This window comes from Tenrec ecaudatus, chromosome 5 (genome assembly GCF_050624435.1).
Source record: "Tenrec ecaudatus isolate mTenEca1 chromosome 5, mTenEca1.hap1, whole genome shotgun sequence".
Classification (NCBI taxonomy): Eukaryota; Metazoa; Chordata; class Mammalia; order Afrosoricida; family Tenrecidae; genus Tenrec; species Tenrec ecaudatus.
The window spans coordinates 84,291,516-84,315,831 of NC_134534.1; the positions used below are offsets into that span (position 1 = coordinate 84,291,516).

At 40.5% G+C, this 24,316-nt stretch overlaps 1 protein-coding gene and 1 pseudogene across 1 annotated transcript in view; both read left to right on the top strand.

Moving 5' to 3' along the window:
• TGS1 (trimethylguanosine synthase 1) overlaps nucleotides 1–24,316 on the top strand; it is a 50,509-nt gene that overhangs the window by 20,239 nt on the left and 5,954 nt on the right. The window contains exons 7-12 of the mRNA XM_075549674.1: nucleotides 1,352–1,511; nucleotides 4,737–5,049; nucleotides 6,780–6,923; nucleotides 8,574–8,717; nucleotides 16,723–16,939; nucleotides 17,884–17,962. Coding sequence (XP_075405789.1) covers nucleotides 1,352–1,511; nucleotides 4,737–5,049; nucleotides 6,780–6,923; nucleotides 8,574–8,717; nucleotides 16,723–16,939; nucleotides 17,884–17,962 — 1,057 coding nt within the window. The remainder of the gene's footprint in view (nucleotides 1–1,351; nucleotides 1,512–4,736; nucleotides 5,050–6,779; nucleotides 6,924–8,573; nucleotides 8,718–16,722; nucleotides 16,940–17,883; nucleotides 17,963–24,316) is intronic.
• Nucleotides 11,074–11,989, top strand: LOC142448821 (peroxiredoxin-1 pseudogene; annotated as a pseudogene).

Genomic DNA, 24,316 nt, shown 5'->3' on the forward strand with positions numbered 1-24,316 from the left:
GGTTGGGAAAACCTCAAAGATGATGTGAGAGAAGGAAGGCCATCAGTTATGATAAATGAGGAAACTGACTAACGTTCCAAAGCTATGGAGTCAAAATCACAATTATCATTGATACAATTGCTTCTGAAATTGGGATCACACGTGGTTGTCATTTTGAATTGTAAGTGAACATCTTGGCCTGAGCAAGCTGCCAGCTTCATGGGTGTTACAAGCATTGTACGGAGATCAGCTAACTCAATAAGCTGATTAATAGTAGTTTATGAAATGAATTCTAATCAAGATGAGTCTTACATCGACTACTACAATTCAGAGAGTACTAGTGGTCCAATTCAGCCATGGTGCTTTGGAGGGTGTCTGCTAGGTCTATTACATTCAGAGCAGAGGGGCCAGCTCAGAAATGTATGATAGCTGATATTTAGGGTTCTAAAAGAATAATCTTGATAAAATTCCTGGAAGACAAAGGATGATCACAGAGGATCCTTTTCTTAAAGGGGAGTTTTTGAACACTTGAAAATGGCGCTAAGAGAAAAGGGCCAGGAAAGTGGAATTTGTTTCTAACACGATGGTGTACCTGCTCGTTTTTTGAGGGTAGCAAAGCTACCCAATGAGAATTTTTATTTTAAACAATTATTTTATTTCTTTCTGGTCCTTCAAAGCAGTTGTTCATATGATCGTGTGAGATCTAAAGTTCTGATAGAAAAGATTTTCTTGATATTGCTTTATTTTTTACATTATATTACTATCCATGTTTTAAATTTTGAGAAATTACTTGGGCAGCTTGTGTTAGAATATTTTTTAAGCATTTTATTCCGTTACCTGGGATTTAGCTTAGCTATTCTATTTAAAGTACTCTGTAGTCGGTAAATATTCAGATGTTTTGAAGCAGGTAAGGCTTGATAGTAAATAGTCTTCAGCATTATAAAAATCCACAGTTACATCATAGGCCTTCTGAGTGGCACAGTTTGCACTCATCTGTACTGACCTAAAGATGACCGGTTCAAATCCACCCCACAGAAGAAAGACCTATCTTCTATTAATAATAAAGTGGTGCGATTCCAGTTTGTAATACTTAGGACTAAGCCCTGTCATAAGTCAGGGGTTTTTATATAGATTTCTACATTCTGCTCTATGTTAGATATGTTGATACTCTCCAACTTTGATTTTTTACATTTGCTGTATAATTAACATAAAATAGACCTTAAGCTCTACATTTTAACCTTATTTAATGATTTTTAGAATTTTAAATGGAATTAAAGTGCTAGCTCCTTTAAAAAAAAGACTATTGAAAATGGTTGGGTTTAGTCCCTATAAAACTTTCTGATAAAGAAACAAACTTCTGTATTTGCCCTAGATATGGTGGGATTTCAAATTTTAGTCAACGAAAGGTCAAGTATCTGGAGAAGAATGTGAAGTATAAGTCCAAGTTCCTGGACATGCGAAGACAAATAAATATGAAAAATAAGCAAATGTTTACCAAAGAATTTTGCAAGAAGAGCAAAACTTTGAGTAAGGTATGTATAAATTTTACTTTATAAATACAAAATAGAACCTCATTTTGTGAGCTGGACTTTGAACCTTAAAAAATGTTATATTTAAGTTGGAAGCTTATTTCTGATGGAGATCAGAGTAAATAAAATTCTTTTCCACTTGCTTACTGGAGGGAATATTCAAGGGGTCTTCCCCCCAAAATGTCTTCTCTTTTAATGATTTGTGCCCCCTCGTGTATTGTGTAAGACATTAAGTTACAGCGTTGTGCAGTTGGAGTGCTTTGAAAGCTGTAAGTGTGGGGTGACAGAAAATAAGTGGGTAACATTGCGTCGCTTGTGCAGTAGCAGTCTCTTTCACACTAAATAGCATCTTAGTACTTTTAATTCTGATTCAAGTTTTGCTGTGATTCTGAATTCCTGTAAGAGATCACAGTGAACCATTGTACAGTGAGCAGACGGGTTTGCATCCATCCCATCTCCAGCAACCCTTTAGAGCGTGTTCTGTGACTCCATGAGGAAAGTTTTGCCACCCCTAACTTCTGCATACTACCACGCCACGCCATACATGGGTGTAGTTTGGTTTGTTTTTTACTATATTTCATTTAGGTTAGTTGTTAATGATAGCTCATTAAAGTTTAGTGACCCTGGTTCTGTCTTAAATTAAGTACCCACTATCAGTATGATCAATCATAAAGAACTTTCTACAGTGTGGTGGGGCTAATAATCCTCATGTTTTCACCTGTGGCAAGGAGGAAGGGCTTCACAGTGAAGTGTTGCTGAGAAAATGTAAATGTGCCCGGTTGCTCTGTTGCCACCATCCCTTCAGAGAGGTCCCGGGTCTTGGCTGTGCCCATAGCATCTATTAACTAACTGTCAGCAAGGTCAGTCACCCTTGCTATTATGAGGAATGTCCTTGCAAGTGAGTCTAGTAAAGGCAATAAAAGATCGAGCCAGAAACGGGTTAACATCGTAGAATAAACCTAGATGTAAATACTCATTGGCACGGGCTTAGCTTTGGATTGCCAACTGCAAGATCCGTGATTCAAACCCACCGACCACTCCTCAGACACTCTGCTCCCATAAATAATTGCAGTTGCAAAACCCCCTGTTAAGGTTGCTATGTATCAGAATTGACTCAGTGGCAGTGGATTTTTCAGGGGGGCTTTATAGCTTCCGGAGGGACAGGAGAGGGTGGACAGAAATGGGAGAGGGGAGCCAACAAACCCAGGGACAGGGGACAGTAAGATCTAAAATCGATGGCGAGGAAGGAATAGAATGCTGGGTGGTGTTCAATCAAGGGCACTATAGCTGAGAGGAATTACTGAGAGCCAAACAGGTCGAACATGCTAGTGAGACGGGGCAAAGTAAAAAGAAGAAACTAGGAGGCAAAAGACATTTATAGAGGCATAAACATGGGCATGTAACTATATTAATAGATAATTATAGGGATATAGGTCTATGTACATATATTTTTATAGGTTTAGAATTAAGAAAGCAGACTCAAGCCCTCCCTCAACGCTAGAACACTTTGTTCTAACAACCTGGCATTTTGTGATACTTACCTTCCCAACCCTAGTGCTGAAGTCAAAATGGACACTTAAGCAAACGTTGTGAAGAAAGCTGAAAACACTCAGCTATTCAAAGATATAGCATCTGGGGTCTTAAAAGGCTTGAAGTTAAACAAGAAGCCATCTAGCAGGGAAACAACAAAGCCTACATGTAAGAAGCACATAAGCCGGTGTGATCACATGGTGTGGACAGGATCAGATATCAGGCATCAGAAAATCTAAAATAATCATACCAATGCAAATGAGTGGGGTCAGAGTGGAGACCCAAAGCCAATCTGTAGACAATTGGACATCCCCTCACAGAAGGGATGAGCCAATCAGGGTGCTGTGTAGCACTGACAAAACAGTCCTCTAGTTCTGTAATGCTTCCTGCCCCTACTATCATGACCCCAGTTCTACCTTATAAAACCCTGCTAGATTGGAGCATGTACACTGGTACAGATAAGAGCTCTCGACAAGGAATTCAGGACAGATACAGCCCCCAGGAACAGCAATGAGAGTAGCAATACCATGAGAGTAAGAAGGTGAGAACAAAGAGGGAGAAAGGGAGAACCAGTCACAATGATGAATGTGTAACACACACACCGAGTTGGTGGGGGGTGGGTACAAACAACAAACACATGGGTAAAGGTACATAGCAAACCATGTAAAATGAAAACTAATAATTTATCAAGGGAGTGGGGGGGAGGGAAGGGAAAAAATAGGCTGATACCAAGGGCTCAAGTAGAAAGAAACTTTTTGGAAATGATCATGGCAACATATGTACAAACGTGCTTGATGCAATTGATGTATGGGTTGTTGTAAGAGCTATAAGAGCCCCCAATAAAATGATTTATTTAAAAAATAAAATAAGTTACCCTCGTTCTATCCAAAAGAGCTGTTTTCCATTTTTTCTCGTCTATTTTTAGACAAATTGACACTAAATCTTGTCAGCATTCATCTTTAATGATAGTAACATTTAACATAGGTTGTAGCCTGAACCGTTGATGAGAGCTGCATGTCATTAGAAAAAATCAGGGTTCAATAATAAGTAGGTCTGTTTATAATCGTAGCATTATACTGAGTTATCTTGTTGGGGACCTTTATGCAAGGCTACTTAGGCAAATTTTACTTAATCTCCTAGTGTTAGTCCACTATAGGAAAGTACTAATCTTTTAAATCTACTAATTTTATTATTTCTAAAGAAATCTTTGTGGCGCCCCGGTGGTATCGTGGGTTAAGCTCCTAACTACAAGGTCAGTAGTTCTAATCCACCAGCAGCTCAGCAGGAAATGATGGGGTTCTCTACTGCAGTGAAGAGTCACAGTCTCCGAAGCTAACAAGAGCAGATCTACTCTGTCCTGGCAGGTCACTCTGAGTCAAAATTGACCATGGTTTTGAGAAAAAGATCTTTATTTTTTAAAATCGTCAATAAATTTGAGTTATGTCAGGATAACAAAATGCTATTGGCTCAGAATGAGCTAGAGAGCAGAGATAGTATTTGTGGTACAGCCTGGCAGTCAAATTATAGATGATAAAACTGGTGGGAAATCAACATCATTGACGTATGCCTGTAGAAATTGCTGGCATGGCGCCTGTTCGGTGTATATTCTTAACAACAAGAACAAGTGGAGAATAAAACCAGTGGGGGAAATTGTGTGTAATGTGGGATTAACTTATGCTCATGACATCTTAAAATCAGGTAGAAAAATTCCTAAAATGGATTAATGAGCCAAAGGATGAAATGGAGGTGGAAGCATCGCAGAAGTCATTTTCTCGGGACGGCATCCAAGACTGTTGCACAAGTAGTGAATCAGAGGAGCAAGCACCTGTGATACCAAACGGGGATTCGTTGGAGACTCGTAATCTAGAACCTGACAAATGCCACAGCTTGTCTTCAGCTGCCCGATGTGAAACTGGAGGAAAAGAAGGAGACAACCCAGTACGGACTGTGGCAGAAAAGCAAGATTGTGTCATGGAGCAGAGGCCAGATTCGGTTCTGGTAGAAGGTGAAGGTAAGGCTGAATATGCCCTGACTTGCTACTTGATTTAGATAAATATGTTGTCCCTTCAGTACGTTTTTTCCTAATTTTCTCTTAAAATCAGTACCATGAATTCACTGCTGTGTATTGTTTGAGTTGTAAGAAAGCATGAAGTGTGGTACACGAATGACAGTGTTGGAAACACCAAGCATTCTTCCCTCTTGGCTGAGCAAAGTACGGTGCTGTAAACGGGTATGCCACTCAGATTGGTCTCTGCTGTGACCTGCTTTTCGTTCTGTTAATTCTTTTTATTTTTGGTTTTGGGGTAGTAGGTTTTTTCCATGTGACATTGACCAATAGTATTTAGAGCAGTATACCCTTTATACTGTTTGAATGTTTTCATCTGTGGGGAAATATACACAAAACACATCTTCCTATTTTGACCATTAACAATGACACTAAATCACATACACTGTTTTTGCCAAATCACTATAAATAATTACCTTAATCATCACAAGGAATGACCTTTGTTCCATAACTCCTCAGCCTTTGGTAACTACCAAGTTACACATCTTTCTGTACTACATGTTTTATATAAATGGTGTTGAAAACTATTTTTCCTTTTCTCTCTTTTTTTCACTTATCTCAATGTTGTTTTCTCCATTCTGTTATAAATGTGTCGGCATGTTTCATCTCTCTATGGCTGCATAATATTCCATGGAATGGATATATCCTACTTTGTTTGCTCACTTACCTACCTGGTGGACACTTTCAGCCTTGTGAATAATTGTGTTGTACCAGCATCTGTTTTAATTTCCTCTTTTCAAGTCTTTTGGGCATCATAAACTTGCATTATGTAATTGGGAAAATGTGCTGCACAAGGCCTCTTTTAAAGTATTGAAAAGCAAAGATGTTTCTTTGAGCCCTCAAGTCCTGGTATTTTCCATTGCCTCTTATGCATGTGAAAGTTGGACATTGAATACAGAAGGTCAAAGAAGAATCGATGCATTTGAATTGTGCTGGAGAAGAATATTGAAAATACCACAGATTGCCAGAAGAACAAACACCTCTGACTTTGGAAGAAATACAGCTAGAATGCTCCTTAAAGGCAAAGATTTTGAGACTTTGTCTCATGAACTTTCGACGTACTGTCAGGGAAACCAGTCCCTGGAGCAGGACCTCATGCTTTGTAATGTCCAGTGGCAGTGAAAACGGGTCAGCCCTCCATGAGGTAGACAGACACTGACTGCACAAGGAGCTGCTCAGATACAAGACTCAGTGTCACGATGGCGCAGGATGAGGCCGTTTCTCGTTTTCTTGTACATAGAGGTGACTGTGAGTTGGAGCAGACGGGATGGCACCTACCAATGAATCTTTACAAGAGCAGGTGATCTGGTCTTTCTCCCTCAGCCACTGCCACGTTCATACTGATGGCCTTGTGGGTCACAACTCAACTGGTAACTGCCACATCGTCAAGGCTACGTGAGAGCAGATACTGCTCGTTACTCCACTCATTTGTTCTATGAAGGAATTAGAGGTTGGAACTTAGCCTGGTTATGTCTGAGTTTGAAAAGCTGCTAAGGAACAAGAGCAAGGAGTCTTTAATCTAAGGGCAGTGCCTTTTCTATTATAAATACCCTTCTGCTTCTCAGAGTCTAGTTGGCGTGCATAAACTGGATGTCATCCAAAGTTGGAATGATTCTGTGTGACCACATTTTAAAATAAATTCACTTGTGTTTTGTATTTTTTGGTTTTGTTTTTAGCTGAAATTAAGAAGAAGAAAAACAAGAACAGAAAGGTGAATTGTTTACCTCCTGAAATAGCTGCTGTTCCTAAGCTGGCAAAGTACTGGGCCCAGAGGTACAGACTCTTCTCCCGTTTTGATGACGGCATTAAATTGGACAAAGGTAAGGCTTATAAATATTTTTAACTTTATTTTTGAACCATTTCAAAGTTACAGAAAAGTTGGGAAAAATCTGATCCATATGAATGTAGATTGGTTACATCATCATGTCTTACCTCTTAATACAGTTACAACATATTTCTATCCAAATAACAAGGATATTTTCTTACGTGGCAGTAGTAAAATTAGGGAATACGGACTTTTTGCCAGTACACTCTAACTTCCCGTTTCGTTTGTTGTCCTAAGCGTGTCCGTTGTAGCACTTCTCTTTCCAGTAGGTGTTCACGAAGTACATTGGATGTTCGTGTTTCTTTGGGTTCCTCCATTGGCAACAGTTCCTCAGCCTTCTTGGTCTTTCCGGCTGTTGGCATTTTAAAGAACACAGGCAGTTAGTTATTCTATAGACTGCCCTTCAACATAGGTCTATGTGTGTGTGCATATTCAAATACCGATTCAGGCTTAATCTGTATTTGTAGCATCATATAGCAAAACAATTGATAGGTTTAGTAAATGAAACATCAGTGAAGGCGTGATTTACTAAAAACAAAAGACATTTATATTTAAAAGAGGTGATTTACTGGATTAATAGTGGAAACTTTGAAATTTTACTTGAGACATCCTGCTGTAACTTTAACAACTTTTTAATTCGGTCTGGGGGTAGTGTGCGTTTTCAGATATAAGCTACCTACAAATTAATACTGATTAGCTATCAAAACCAGGAGGTCTTCATACATGGTAGAATGTTGGGACTCGGGGACCTCTTCCAACTTAACAGAATGCTGTGAATTAGGGGAGTTCCTAGGAGCTTGTTCCGAGAGGTGAAACTGGAGAGTGCTTTGCATGTCATTCTTGAGGTTCCCGTCTTGACTCTTCTAGCGGAAAGGAGCAATTTAAAGTTTGGAGGAGGAATGTAAGCCAGGACATTTGCTCACCATTTTGTTTAGGGAAATATCTCAAAAATGTAAATTCTGGGAAAGAAGCAGCAGTGTACCCTTTCATTGTTTACTTCTGCAACTTTGAGGCCTTGTTCTGCTTGCTTTTTCCAGCCCTTTGGTAAGGTGAGAATTTTTTACAAATGTAGAAAAATGTACACATCTTACTCATTGCTTCTTCAGGAGGACAAAAAGAAACTTGGAAGTTCAATGGAGTCTGGAGAGTTAGCTAATAGTTGACCTAACTTTTCATGTTTTATAATGCCTAAAACAGAAAAATCAGAATTATATTCTGTGTTTAGAGTGCTGGAGATATGCTACACCAAATAGGTAGGATTTTAAGGTAGTTGCTTCTGCAGAAGTCAGGAATTGGAGTGTTTCCCTGCTGTTTTTCATAATAAGCTTTGTAAAACTATTATTTAAAACTATATGAGATATATATATTTGGAAAACAAAACTGTGTTTTTAAAAAGTATATAATAGAGTGATACCTCCATTGTCTGATGACTCTAAGCTTTATAAACATTCCACTACTCAAACAGCGAAGTTTGGAAAAAAATCTATTGGATGATCATAACTTTGCTAGATAGTAAAAAAGAAAAGTCCAACTTGAAAAAGCCTGTAGGGGGCAGGAGTGAATCATGTGTTACAAACATCTCACTCATCATGCTTGGCCAACTTCTTAAAACTGAGTATCTTAACAGTGGTGCGCTTTCCTCCAGAGGGTTGGTTTTCTGTGACTCCTGAGAAGATAGCTGAACACATTGCCAGCCGAGTGGGCGAGTCCTTCACGGGCAGCATTGTGGTGGACGCCTTCTGTGGAGTTGGAGGAAATACCATTCAGTTTGCCTTGACTGGAAACACAGGTAATTAGCCATTAATGGAAGTGAACAGTTTTCTGTTTATTCAATAACCATTTCACTTTGTTTTAGCCTGCCTTTTCTGAGATTTACTATATAATTAATACTAATTATTATTATTATATTAGCCCCCAATACTTTACATAATGGCTAACATGTTTAAAAAGAAACACAGCCATCAACAGTGACCTCTAAGGGAATCTGCTTTGCCAGTTAAGTTCAAGGTTAAAAGGTCAGCTCAGAGCGTTGTGGATACTGTTTGGAGAATTCCCAGGGGCAATTTTGATAGATTTTCTCGAAAGACACAGGGCAATCACACTTATTGGGAAGAAGTGTTAAGATAAACACCTCATTGGTGGGGAAAAAGGCCAGAAGAGTTGTGTTTCGGTATATTTTTTCATCACGATATGGCTGCTCATTCTCAAGAGACAGGGCTTGTGTGAATTCATTAGGAAACCTTGACACATCTACCCAACAGCCCTGGATCGTGCAACTTCAGGCTTGACTTTGTTCCCAAACTCACTATTTCAGAGGAACACAATTTTTGTTCCTTGATGTCAAAACAACCGTTTTGATATCAATTAGGAAACAATTCTTCAGGGGAGGGAAGGTGAGTGGAGAGCTGCAGCCACACCTGAAGGAGTGTACAGACCTAGACAGAGGACCTAACAGCAAGTTGTAGTCTTTATTTTTACTTAATAAAGACATCTTCTTTTTTATAACAACAATTTTTTACTTACCTTGAAATGCATCAGACACCCTGTGAGGCAGAACGCACTCCATGGAGACTGATACGTGTCAGACACTGTTGTTAGTATGCATTAACGTATTTAATCCTCAGAGACTTGGGGAAGCATGCTTTTTACTGTCCCCCTAGAAGATAAAGGAAGTTGCCCAAAATGATTTAACTACACCTGTTGGACAGGTAGAAGGGCCGTGGTGGTGTCAGGACCTCCGTGTTGGGTGGCTAACCTCAGGTCGACATTTCAAACTCAGCAGTCACCCCACAGGAGCAACATGAGGCTTAGTGCAAAGTTATACACGCCTGGAATCCCAGAGGGGCAATGCTACTCTTCCCTTGTAGCCATGAGTCTGAATAACTCAATGGCAGTCGGTTGGGTTTTGAATGATGGAGCAAGATTATAACATTGCATAAAAAGCAAGATACTAAAATGAGGAGGGAATGCTAACTTGACCACTCGTTTCCTTACCTACCTGCAATGGCCTTTGTGGTCCCTGTCCACTTTAATATCCCGTGTGTCTAATAAATGACTTTAAATAGTACATCAACCTTACAGTTGTCTCTTGTGCAATTCTGTTGCATACCACTGTAATTTAGGACCACAGGGAGATGTATAGCAATGAGAAGAACTTGAACAATTTGTCCAAAATGGCATGACTACGTAGTAAAGCCAGGGCTTTTATTCAGTTTTTCTGATCGTGCTGTCCTGATTCTGTTTAAAAAGTAGTATCAGGTGAGGTTGTAGAGAGGTTTGTTGTTCATGTCTTCACAGTCTGTAGACACTTAGGGTGGTTTTTCCCCTGTTATCTTCAAAGCAGCTTTTCACTGAGTCTTGGTAATTATTATGCATTTCATTATATTGACTAGGAAAGGACAATATAAAAAGAACAATAGGAAAGTGATGTTTAGCATCAGTTAAAAGCAGCACTTGTAAATGGGCAATTGCTCCTCTGAATAAGTCTTGTCATTTGCTAATTTTATACAGTTTTCTAGCATCTTGGATAAAAGCTATTTTTTATGATTACCAAAATGATAATTACTTTATATTTTCCCCGAATTTACTGTTTACTCATAAAGTTCTTCTAAATGTTTGCCAGACAAGTCAGTCCCATGAATCCAAATGTATCATTAAAAAAAAATGTCTTTCAACTCAGAAATGATGATTCTTAAGCATTTCTCTGTTAGACCTTGTTGTATGTACGTGAGTGTGGTTTGCGCTGTGTGGCAGCCACAGCTGAGTCCCTGTAGCTGACCTGACTAAGCTACAGCCAAAGTGCATCATGCGCCCCTGAGCCTTGGCTGCCGCTGTCACAGTTACCACAGCTGCCCCCTGGTTCATTGTGTACAGAGAGACTGGGCTGCAGCCACTGTTCCATCCTTGAGGCTTCTTAGCGATCACTCAGAGAACAGGGTACACCGAGACAGCCAATTGCTGGTGCAAGTTTGCAAATCTCCAGACTCCTAGCACTAATGGAGAGCCAGAGCAGCTTGAGAGAGGGGTTACTTTGATAACCCCTCTAGCGGAGGGGTTCTGAAGTATAGAAGAATTAAAGTCTATGCAAAAACCATTTTTGACGCTCTCCCCGGCTGGTGACGACGGGTGCTCGCTCCTGTAGGCGCCCCTTCTGTTAACAAGATGTCTTCAGGAACTGCCAAAATTGGGCACCCTGCCCCCAACTTCAAAGCTACAGCTGTTATGCCTGATGGTCAGTTCAAAGATATCAGCCTGACTGACTGTAAAGGAAAATACATCGTGTTCTTTTTTTACCCTCTTGACTTCACCTTTGTGTGCCCTACGGAGGTCATTGCTTTCAGTGACAGGGCAGAAGAATTTAAGAAACTCAACTGCCAAGTGATTGGTGCTTCTGTGGATTCTCACTTCTGCCATCTGGTTTGGATCAACACACCCAAGAAAGAAGGAGGCTTAGGGCCTATGAACATTCCTTTGGTATCAGATGCCAAGCGTACCATTGCTCAGGACTATGGGGTCTTAAAGGTGGATGAAGACATCTCATTTAGGGGCCTCTTCATCATTGATGATAAAGGAATTCTTAGGCAGATCACTGTAAATGACCTCCCTGTTGGCTGCTCTGTGGATGAGATTCTAAGACTGGTTCAGGCCTTCCAGTTCACGGATAAACATGGAGAAGTGTGTCCAGCTGGTTGGAAGCCTGGCAGCGATACTATCAAGCCTGATGTCCAGAAGAGCAGAGAGTATTTCGCCAAGTAGAAGTGAGCACTGGACCATTTCAGTGCTGGGCAGCCATGAGTAGCCTTGAGAAAAACAAACAAACCTCTTTTGTATTCTTCGTGTTTCAAACATAAGGCCTTAGACTCTACTGAGAGCATGGTATTTGATAATATGATAGGCATTTTTTGTAGGGGCTGGGGAGGGGCAGTCTTTCTACACCCCAGTGAAAATGACCCTGAGCTGTTTCGGGCAGGGCCTGATATGTATCATGTACTAGTAGTGGGGCATAAGCCCATTGATCTTTTGTAGTTGTATTAAACTTGAACTCAGAAAAAAAAACAAAAACCATTTTTATTAGTTTCACTTGTCCACCAATTTTGGAAGCCCCTTTGTATATCAAATGTATGTAAACGTGCTTTATATAATACGATGCTCTTACAATGCCCGTATTACATAACAATGCCCATTGCAGTGCAAAATGTGGATAGTCACATATACTTCAGTTCTGCTACCATGGCTCCGAACACATCAACATTGTAGTTAGCAGCCACTTTACTACGGCACTAACAGAGCTTTGTAAAAGAATATTACTATATAATAGAGTGCTTCACCGGCATCCAAATCACAGAACATAACTGTGTTATCACCTGGTGGAACTTTCTGCAATGGTGGAACATCTCCTGAGCTCTCTGCTATGGTAGCCCGTAAACACATGTGTCTATTGACACTTGAAATGTGGCTTGTTATCATTTAATCTTAACCAATTTTCATGTGGTAATGGCTGCCACTACTGGGTGATGCAGCTCTAGATAGTGTCATCCTGCATTTGTCAGCATTTTGCTCGTGTAAAATTCCATGAAATCTGCCTCCAAGAGCAATGCAGAGGAACCATGAGGATTAATAATACAGTGGATCTCAACCTTCCTAATGCTGCTGCCATCCTTTCATACAGTTCCTCGGGTTGTGGTAACCCCCAACCATAATTATTTTTGTTGCTACTTCATAACTTTAATCTTGCTACTGTTATGAATCAGGTGACCCGTTTGACCCCCAAAGGGGTCACAACCCACAGTTTGAGAGCTGCTAAACGAATTCGTTGTTGAAAGCTGCTTTATCTTTGAATTTTTTGATGGTGTCAGCACATCTCTGTCTTTTTATAAATTCAGCAGATTAAAGAGCTGAAAAGACGTTTTTTCTTTTAAATGTTAAGTGGGAGCTTCTTTCTAACAGAACAGTACCATCCTCATGTTGCATAGTTTTGCAATATATTGTAACTGGTGCTTAGAACCATTATTTAGGTAATTTATTTGAAACATTGTTTCTCAAAAGCATGAATAAATTATGAAATTGGTGTTTCTTTGGAAAGATTTCCAGTTCTATCAGTTGCCCACTTAATCCCTTCAAATATAAACTGTTGCCATTCACCCAGTGGTATACATTCAGGTGCATGTGAGTTGTTTGCTCCAAGCTGTTGGTAAGCTTTAAATAACTTAACATTATTCATAAATCTTTATCAAAGTACGCTAAGTTAAGTGAAAGCCTAATCTGTAGACATCTGTCAGAAGAGACCAGTCCATAGCAAAGGGCGTCTTGTCTGGTGAAGTAGTTGGTCATCTAAAAAGGGGAAAGCTGTTGAGGAGCTGTATGTTAGTCTGGGGACTTTAGAGAAATAAACCCACAGAAACTGACGTATAAGAGAGAGTTTTATATAAAGGGTAAGTGTACATCAAGAAAACATCTCAACCCAGTGCTGCCCAAGCTCACAAATCCAACATTAACCCAAAAAAACAACATTAGCCCATATGTCCGACACCGATCCACAAAGTCCTCCTCCAGCTCACAAAAACACTATGACGCCGATCGCAGGAGGAAAGCCGAATCGGTGGGCGTGTAAGCATCTCAGGGCTGCATCGGGGTAGGTCCTTGGGAATGTCTTGCAGGAAGTGAGCCTTGCCAGCTGAAGCAGGAAACTGGCTAAGGCAGCTGAACCGTGGTCCAACCATCACAAAGCAAGAGACCCAAGAACTAGAAAGGCCAAGGTCACCAAGCCATTTATTCCTCCACCCTTCAATTACCCCACATGTGTTTATCGGCCAGGTTAGCACAATTAACTACCTCAAGCTGGATTGACACAATGACTGCAACAATAGCCTCAAACAGAGAGACTGTTGTGAGGCTCAGGCAGCACCAGGCAGCAAACTTCATTCCATTGGACAGAGGCTTGCTATGAGTTAGAAGGGCATCTAACCAAAACCTTTAGTGAAAATAATGCTTTCTATTGCTTCTGCAATAGAAATTGCTCATAATTTGACTATATAGCTCTGTAAGTGTGTTTTCTTTGGATTTGTCAAATTTGTGGTCTTTGAAGGCTATCTCATTTTGATAAAATTTGTATTTCTTGAAACCTTTGCATTATCAGCCTTCTGTGCAATTGGTGATGTTTTCAAGTGCCTCCTACCAGGCTACACAGAACACAGTGAAGTTGGAAAAACTCACTGCCATTGAGTTGATTGTGACCCATAGTGGTCCTTTAGACAGGGTGGAACTGCCTCTTGTGGGTTTTCTAAACTAAATTTATGAGAGAAAATCATCTTTCTCCCTCACAGTGACTGGTGCTTTCAAACTGCTCACCTTGTGGTTAGCAGCCCAACATAGATTTCAACATTTGGGAAGTACTTTATATTTTTTTGGTCTATGAGTTTTTCTGGCACTATAAAGTTAGCACATTCAGGTCAAAATAAATGTGCAGATAAAGGTGTGCTCAAATGGATAAAATTTTACAGTAAAATTAACTTACTATGGATTAGAAACCTAAATGTAAGCCCCAGAGCTATGGGCATTATAAATGAGAAAATTGGGATAAACATTGATCCTACTGTAGGACACACCCAGACTACCAAATATAACAAAGCAAACACACATGTGAAGGACAAACTATATGACTGGGACTTATTTAAACACTAGTGAAACGAGCCCATGGATTTGGAAAAAATATTGTTAGCCATGATACCTGGACAAGGGACTAATTACTAAAATATATAGAATTCTGTAATATATCAATAAGAAAAAGAAAGACAGGCAAAGGACAACTAGAATGCTTATGACTCATGATCACTAATCATTAAAGATATGCAAATCAAAATAATGACATCACCTTACACCTACAATGATAATGATAACTCAAAAAAAAACAAAAACAGAACAAATGCAGGAGAGGCTGCAGAGAGATTGCAACTCATACAGGGCTGATAGGCTTGTAAAAATGTACAACCATTGTAGAGAGGCCTCACTTCATTTGGGGTCACTCTCTCAAGATGCCAGTAAAGGGAGAAGACCAATCAATTATTACCATACAACATAGTTCTAAGATCACCCCAAATCAACAGATAGTCCTACAAGCGTGATTAGCAAACCTTACTGAATGTGATGCAGGGGCAGGTGGGAAGAGGGTGTCTATCTCAGAGGAGGCAATTACATTTCTTTTTGTGCAAACTGGTGGGGCAACCTGCAACCAGGAAAAAAATAATACTTATATAGGCCCCAAGGGAGAATACACCCAGAATTATGTTCCTAACTGGACACTTTTGACTTAGTTTCTCTCCAGCTGTCCTCCATAGACCATACCACAGGATTCAGTGTAGACACTCCTCTCAGTGCACTGAGCTTTATATTAAACTCCCGTGTAGCAGATTTCAGGAACCAACATACTCCCTTGGACTTAAGGCTGAAATGCCTCAGAATGAGAAGAAGCAGGTGGCCACTATCCCAAGGTTATGGAATTGGTAGTCATTGGGTTCAGCTATCTTGCTTTGAGGGTGTCCAGTGAATGGTGACCCTGGACTAATAAGTAATTACTATTTTGATGATGTCATGGTTACAAGTTGGACTGTAATCCCCATAGTCAGTTCAAAATAGTTCAGAAGAAAGACGCGGCTTTTTACTCCCATAAGCAGTTAAGGTCTCAGAAATCCTCAGGAGCAGTTATATCTACCCTGCTCTGTGGGGTCGCTGTGAGTCGGGATTTACTCAATGGTAGTGAGTTTGGTTTGACTTTTACTTTTCAGGACATATATTTATCTGTCAGGCACAGTTCTGCCTATGATTGAATGTTATTGAAAGTTGTGCCCTATCTCCAAACCTCCCTGTGTAAATTGTGTCCAGTCATTGAACTTTTAATCTGTACAAGTCAACAATTCATGCATTGTGGTAAGAAAAGCCAGCCTATGCAGGTCTAATTTCCTTTTCTCAACATTGTTTTAAATTTAATACAATGGGCTAAATTAATAATACTCTCAATAGAATTGCCTTATGCCCCATGGGGATTATTTATGTTGTGCTCCATGACATGTTGTCTCTAAAATGAACAGGAGACATAAGCCATAGATGTATGAATGGATAATGGCCTTGCACTTAGGACATGGCCCAACTCATTGTTTTGTTTCTTGGTGACTATTGTTTTTATTTGGTTCTTGGTTTTTTTGTATGATTTTCTACATATGAAATCGGGATAGGTAAAACTATAGAGATGATAACTGAATTAATAAATACCTAGGGGCGTGGCAGAGGAAGCTAAGGACAACTGAGTATGAGAAAGAATGTTGCGAAACTGATTGTGATGGTGGTGGTTGCCTAAATTTAATCTGACTGAACTATTAGATTGTATGGTGTGGAATTATATGACAATAAAACTATTAAGACTAGAAAATAGTACTACCATCTTGCTTTGGTACAGCTGAGTGAGGGAAATTATTTTGACAGCCAGTCACATTTTCTTGGTCAACATTCTTAAAGAACTCATTCTACTTTAGGGCAGCACTAACTGTGAGTCAGAACTGACGCTAACAGTGGGTTTGAGTTTTTTATTTGTATGTGTGTGTGGTTGGTGGGGGTTTTGGTAGGGGGTACGGGGAAAGGTTGCTTGTTTTTGGTATATAACTGGTCTATGGAGCCAAATACCTTAATGATGTGTCCTTTAGTCTTTAAAAAATGTTTGTTGTACGGAAGGTAAGCAGACTTATAAAGGTTAACTTTATGAAATGATAATATTAATGACTCATTTGACCTTTTGCCATTTTTAGTGATCGCCATTGATATTGATCCTGTGAAGATTGATCTCGCTCGAAATAATGCAGAAGTGTATGGGGTAGCAGATAAGATAGAGTTTATCTGTGGAGATTTTCTCCTGCTGGCTTCCCACCTAAAGGCAGACGTTGTGTTCCTCAGCCCTCCCTGGGGTGGACCAGACTACGCCACCGCAGAGACCTTTGACATCAGGACAATGATGTCTCCTGATGGATATCCTTTGAAAGCCCCGCGTGTTTGGGTATAAAAGTCATTGTGAGGGGGTGTGTGTGTGAGTAATTGAAATTAATGAAGAGTAATATTTTCCAATAGCATCTGATAAGCTCCAGTTTCTTTAACATAAAAAGTAGGTATACGAAAATTATGTGATTTTTTAATTGCAAAGCAAGAGAAATGGAAAGCATGAAAGGATATTGTTGCACGATTGGAGAACCCCTCAAGACCTTTCCCCAGAGTTTGGGTGGTTTTCTTCAACACACATTGACTTCGGGGCTACTTCTTGGTATGTCTTGAATTGTTTTCTTTCTTTTTGTTGTTGTTAAACTTTCAGGTGCTGGAACAGACATTTCATTAAGAATAGCATTATTTTCTCCTTCATTCCCTGCTCCCCAAAACACTCATCTGTCTGACTTTAACAAAAAAAGAGATCCATTTCCAACTTAGTACTTAAAACTCAGAGTGTAGACTTCAATGACAAGAGCTGCTCATCTTATTTTTTCCTGGAAAGACGGACTTACTGCGTACTCCTGTCTCTTCTCTCTTTGCAGTAATTAGCAGTGGCAGCAGGACAGCGTGCCTGTCACTGCGCTTGGCGTCCTTCCACTAGAATAGTAGGTGAAAAGATTCCACCAGCTTCACTTCGGAGCCGAAGTGTGACTTGCTGGTGATGCCCTGGACTGCTAACTGCAAGGTCGGGTGCCAGAGGCCACTGTCCCTCCGCAGTCTCCAGTTCTCATCTCTGACTTACCAAGCATGTGCTGCTGAATTAGGAAATTGCTCCTTAGTCATTCCTTTTAGGTGTGGTCATGAGAATTTAAACTTGTGTTTTGTTGTTTACATATCAAAATGTAATGTTTAGATCGTTATATAATGAGTAAAGAACTCTCTGATCAGAAAATCGCGGCTGTTTCTGTTACTTTTCCTTAACTGCTCTCCACATTTGAAATTTTCAGGCTTTCCCAGAAGATCACTAATAATATTGTCTATTTTCTGCCAAGAAATGCTGATATTGACCAGGTGAGTGCTGAAGAACTTCTGTGAGCCTTTGGCCTGTTTCAGAGAATGGGAAGTAAACGATGTGTGTGTTTCCTTACGTGATAACACATGAGCAGAGTCCCGGCTTGGTGTCTACCAAAGCACTGCAAGTGTTTGTCAGATCCCCATCTATTGCATCTCCTCAGTCCCCACAACTGGCATAGGTATATAGGAGCGGGCTTTAAAAGTTATCTTTTAAATAGGAGTCTATCTTTTGATTCCATTTCCCTCCCCCAAATTTTTGAAGCGTGCATATATAAACACATATATATGTGTGCGCATTTATACATAAGTTTAAAATCATGATTATAAGAGCTTGTAAGCCCATCATGGGCCCATATTTGAGTAGATATGCAGAAAATGGAGTTAAGAATTGCCTGAAAAGGAAAGGCATTTTGTTCGATGCCAAGATAGAGTAAGGGGCTTAAACAAAAAGCCTGAGCCCCACTCAAAACTTTGAGGGGGAGAGGAGTTTTACTGTTGAAAGGAAGAGCTGCAGAGAAAAGGACTGCTGGGCTTTTGTCAATTTTGAGCAAGTCGTAGACTGAAGGCCTAGTGAATGGAAGCAGAACATTATCAGGAATAGTGGCAGAGAATGCGCCCCGCCGCTGCTCGGCAGACTCTTGCAGTGTGACTGAGGAGTCAAACACGCGATGTGAAGGGGATAAAGCCTGGGGCAGTGAAGCGTCAGGATCTTCATTGGCTGGTGCGGGCCCAACTCACGTAAGAAAAAACAGCTGCAAAACCTAATAATCGGAGCTTGGATTATACAAATTATGAATCTAGGAAAATTAGAAATTGTCACAAATGAATTCAAGGTCTATATTGAAATACAATGCAGTCTATAATAGGATCATATCTATCCTTCAAGAAATCCAATCAACACAGCTATTGCTCAGATTTACCCGCCACCACAAGAGCTAATGATAAACCTGGAGACTTCTTCAGTTGGCAATTGATCAGTCGTGACTGAAGTTGGAAACAGGGAACAGTAATTGGAAAATGTGGATTCGGTGACATAAATTAAGCTGAAGATGATAGAATTTTCAAGACCAAGTACTTGTTCATAGCAAATATCTTTTTTCAATAACAGAAAAAGTGACTGACTATAAATGTGGTTTTCTCCAGATGGAATACGTAGAAATCAAATTGACTATATTTCTGGAAAGAAACAATGGAGATACTCAGTATCAGTAGCTAAAATCAAACCAGGGGCTTACTGTAGAAGAGATCAACTGCACATATGTAAGTTTAGACTGAAGCTGAAGAAATTTAAACACGTACCAAAATACCACCTTGGGCTTATCCCGCCTCCATTTCAAGGTCAGATTAGACACATTGAACCTTAATGAAAGAAAACGTGATGAGCTATAGATGACATCAAGAATATTGCATGTGAAGGAAGCAAAGGTCATTAAAAGGACAGGAAAGAAAGAAAGCATCAAAGAGGATGTGAGAAGAGACTGAAACTTGCTCTTGATCTGAGAGTAGCTATAGCAAATGGAAGAAATGATGCAACAGGTTAAATAGAAAATTTCAAAACCAGCTCAAGAAGCATTGCAATGAAATGTGCAAACACCCAAAGTTAGAAAACCAAAAACAAGAAACACTCAGCATATCTTAAACTGAAAGAACTTAAACAATTGAAGCTTCAAGTTGCAATATTGGAAGATTCTATGGGTAAAATATTGAATGGTGTAGGCAGCATCTAAGGAAGCTAGAAAGAGAAGATGGAAATGATATAGTCATTGGTTGACTGTCAGCTATTCGGGACCCAGTGTTGGTGAAAGAGGTTCAAGCTGTACTGTAAGCATTAGCTAAAAATGAGGTGCCAGAAATTGATAGGATACCAATGAAAATGTTTCAACGAGCTGATGCAGCCAGGAAGTCCGAGACAGCTACTTGGCCAACGGACTATAAGAGATCCCTGTCTGTACTCATTCCAAAGAAAGGTGACCCAACAGAATTCTCAGACTATCAAACAATATCTTTGATATCACATACAAGTAAAATTTTGCTGAAGATCACCCATCAACCGTTGCAGCAGTACGTTGACAGGGAGCTGAAATAGGCTGGATTCAGAAGAGAACATAAAACAAGGACAGTACTGCTGTTGTCCAATGGATTTGAAAGCAAAGGATACCAAAAAGATGCTACTTGTGTTGTGTAGACTATGCCAAGGCATTACGTGCCAAGGTGTGGACCGTGTAGAATAGGAATTCCAGAACTCACCTTGTGCTCCTGTGGAACTTGTACGTGGATCGAGAGGCAGTTGTGTGAGAAGAACAAGGGAATGCCGCATGGTTTAATAGCAAGAAAGGTGTGCAACAGGGCAGTGCCCTCCCATTCTACTTGATCTGTATGCCGAGCAGTTCATCAGAGAAGCCGGCATACATAAGGAAGATCGTGGCCTCGGCATTGGCGGAAGGCTTACTAACAGTCTTCCGATGTAGATGACACAATCTTGCCTGCTGAAAGTGAAGGCCTGAAGCACTTGCCGAGGGCTTAGCGATTGCAGCCTTAGTGTGGATTACCACTCAGTGTAATTAAAACAAATCCTCACAACTGGAACAGTAGATAACAGCATGATAAATGGAGAAAAGACAGAAGTTGTCAAGGATTTGTTTTATTTTGGCTTGGATCCACAATGATCACGGAAGCAGCAGTCAAAATATCAAACTGCATTGCATTGGGTAAATGCATAGCACAAGATCTCTTTTGAATATTGAAGAGCAAGGATGTCACATTTAGAACTGAGTCTACCTGACCCAAGCCATATTTTCCATTGCCTCATATGCATGTGAAAGTTACATATTAAATAAGACTGAAAAAATTGACACATTTGAATTGTGTTAGAAAAAAAGCAATGCAAAAATATATTTAAAGTACTGTGGCCTGCTAGAAGACAAACATCTATTTTGGAATAAATAAGGCCAAAGTGCTCCTTAAAGGCAAGGATCATCAGGCTTCATAAACTTTAGTACCGGCCTGAAGGACAGTGACCTGCCCCCTGTTTAAAAAGTTTGAGGACCCCTGTTTTACACTTTGGACATATCAGGAGAGACCTGCCTCTGGAGAAGCACATCATGCTTTGGTAAAGTAAAGGGGCCGCCCAAAAAACAAAATAAGGCAGTCCTTGGATGAGGTGAATTTACACAATGACTGGAACAGTGAGTTCAAGCATAGGAACAACTGTGAGGGTGGTGTGGAACCAGACAAGGGGTCTCATTTTCACCTGAGGGATTAATAATTCTAAAGCGAGGCAAGAGAAAGGCCTGAGAGGGATCCTATGCGTATCACCTCCAATTCTGCCGCACTTAGAAGCTCCTGGGTGCCTGCAGGCCGCTCTAATATGTAGCCTGAGTTGAGAACTACTGTCCAGCCTGGGTCAGCTCCAGCGACAGTCTCTAAAAATAGGATTGATGAACGCTGTGCGTGCTAACCCAGGCGCCCCATACCACAACTAATTACCTCACAAAGCAGACTCTGCAGTGCTGACTTATGGAGGGCCAGCTAGAGGTAGCATATCCAGGCTGCCCTCCTGCCTGGAGTGTCGCCAACTATCATGGTATTAGAGTGGGCAAGTGACTGCCAGAAGTTAGGTCCCACCCACTTCGCTCCCCATGTGCCCTGCACGGGGTTTCTTCCACAAAACAGCCCCCCACCCCCACCCCATTCTGTAAGGAAAGGAGGGCGCAAGAGCAGTTGTAAATCTCTTCCTTGTAGTCTTTCAAGCACATGCCACCTCTAAACCGCAGTCACCACCCCTACACACACATGCGCACACACACTCAAAGTGACACGCATATTTTTTAAGCCCCTGGAATAAGTAGCATGCTTCTAGACTTGAGATCCTCTGAGTTAAAAAGAAGAAAGGAAATTAGCAAGCTTAGGTTCCTCCTGGGGTTCAGAAAGAGGTGAAATGATATCTTGCTGCCAGGCATCTACTAGGGGGTTTCATCAAGTTCACGGGAAAATGGTATTAGAAGATAATGGGATTTTCTTCTTGAAGTCTCATTTATGAGCCATCCTGTCTGTACAGTTGATCTAGTGTTGATGTTAGTTTAATGCTCTTGAGTGGACCTTGGATCGTGTGACCCCATGTGTAACAGAATACACGGGGGCTTCAGAAAACTCATGGGAGAATGAAAGTTAAAAAAAATGGACTTTCCCCCCGAAGACGTCTCAGAAAAAGTTGCTTGGTCCCACATCTTCCTCACGACCATTGGTTGGTTTGAGTCTGTTGTTGTACCTTCTCTCCTAGGAGACCTGTTTTACAGCACTTGTTAGATGAGATTCTGTTGTGACCCTGGTGTTTTTCCTGAGCTAATTTTCAGTAGTAGAATACCAGGCTTTTCTTCCTGGTCTGTCTTAGTCTGGAAGCTTTGCTGAAACCTATCCACCACAGTGAGCCTTCTGGGATTTGAAATACTGGTGGCATCGTAGCAACACACACACACTAGAATACAACAAACACAGATGAGAGGTCTCAAAATAGGTGATGTCCATATAGGAAAATATTCAATTTTATGAAAAATGCTGCTGTTCATGTGATTCAACGCTGATTTTTAGACTCCCAAATAAGATATTGATTCATAAGTCTTGTTTCTTTCATCTGTATATACACTGTTTAATTTCATAAGGGATAAGATACATACTGGACTGTATTATCCTTATATTAAATATAAATGGTACATTTAGGTACTCAATAGGTCATCAGAAATTCAGTTTAGTGTCAAGGATACTGTAGATAGTTTTTACTAGTTGAATCTCCCAAGAGAAAGAAATTCACTTTTTGCTTTTTACACGTGGTTTTGATTCACTTTGGAAAACCTGCCAGGATGAGGGATGGTGGTTCATGCGCATCTTCTGCCTCTAGAGGGAGTAAAGACACTAGCCCCAAAAGCCATTGCCCTCAAATTGATCATGGCTCCGGACAACTTGAATAGGGCAAAGTAGAACTGCCCTTAAGGCCTGAGGCTGTAATTTTTACGGAAGCTGGCTGGCTCCTCTTTCTTTCACAGAACAACCAGTGAGTTCAGACCACCGACTTTTTCATTAGCAACCACGTGGTTAAGCCACTCTACCACCCGGGCTCCCTGTAAAGACAGTGGACAATCATGAAAGTCAAGTACGTCATTATGTTCAGTTTGGAATTCAGATGGAATAACATTGAAAAATCCCTTTTTACTTTTTCAAATGGAGAAAATTTATTTCATATGTAGAATTTTTTTAAAGTAGTTTTTGTGAGATCACAGGGTTATAGAGAAATTAATTAATTAGCTGTGTTGTTAAGAGACACTTAACATGTCATCATCCTGCACTAAACAGGTTGGGTCTCCCAAGTTCTCAGTCTGCTCTTTGAAACACAGGCTGCATTTCCCCACACAATGCCTGTAAAGGACAGTTAGCCTAAGCTTTACCAATGGACCTTTCATCACTTACATCAATGCAACCTTTCCTTGAAAGCAGAAAGTTGTCTGAGAAGAGCGTGGCCTTTAAAACTCATGCATTCAAAAGGCTATTCATCCTTTTGAGGCAAAAGGCACCGGTAGAGTTAGAAATCTCATGTATTTCATTAGATCACTCTGGAGAATAAGCAAATCAAGCCACTTTTATTGCGCAAACTTGGGACAGTGATTTGTCTAGTCATTCCACCCTGTGATCACAACCTTAGTGCCTGACTGGCACAAAGCACTCGGCTGTTACCACATTGTCAAAGAATTGCTCTGCTTCCGTTCCTGCTCCATCCCAGTTTGGTGAGAAAGACCAGGTGAGCATCAAATCACCAAAGCCCACGTAGACGTGCTCCTAAGTGCTGTGTGCCATGGGCACCTGTCCGGTCTTTTTGTGACTGGTTTTTAACCAGCTCTCCTCTTGGTAAAATCAGCTTCTTAGTCATGCTTTACAATTAAGGATAATAATTGAGGCTCTCTTAATAATTAGTCTAGTCTTCCCATGGGGAAATTGTCTCTTTTAGATCAGTATTGTTTGTTCTTGCGCTGCATATACAGGGGGGCTCCCAAATGGAATTAAAAGATGATGAAATTTTTCCACGACCTTTTTAAAGTTCTATTATTATGCTTTATCCCCTATTACTCTCAAGTGGATTCCAGTTCACAGTGACCCTGTATGACTGGAGCTGCCCCATCGTCTCCCACAGAGCGGAAAGGCCCTTCTCTGTGCACCATCACTGCTGCTCTGCCCGTTTTCACCAGCGTGGCTTACATATTTCATATTTCATTACTTCTCTAATAGAGCCATAGGACTTTTTTTTTCCTGTTCTCTCTAGTTTTTCTGCATCTCTCATTGTCCATAGTATTTATTATCTGTTCT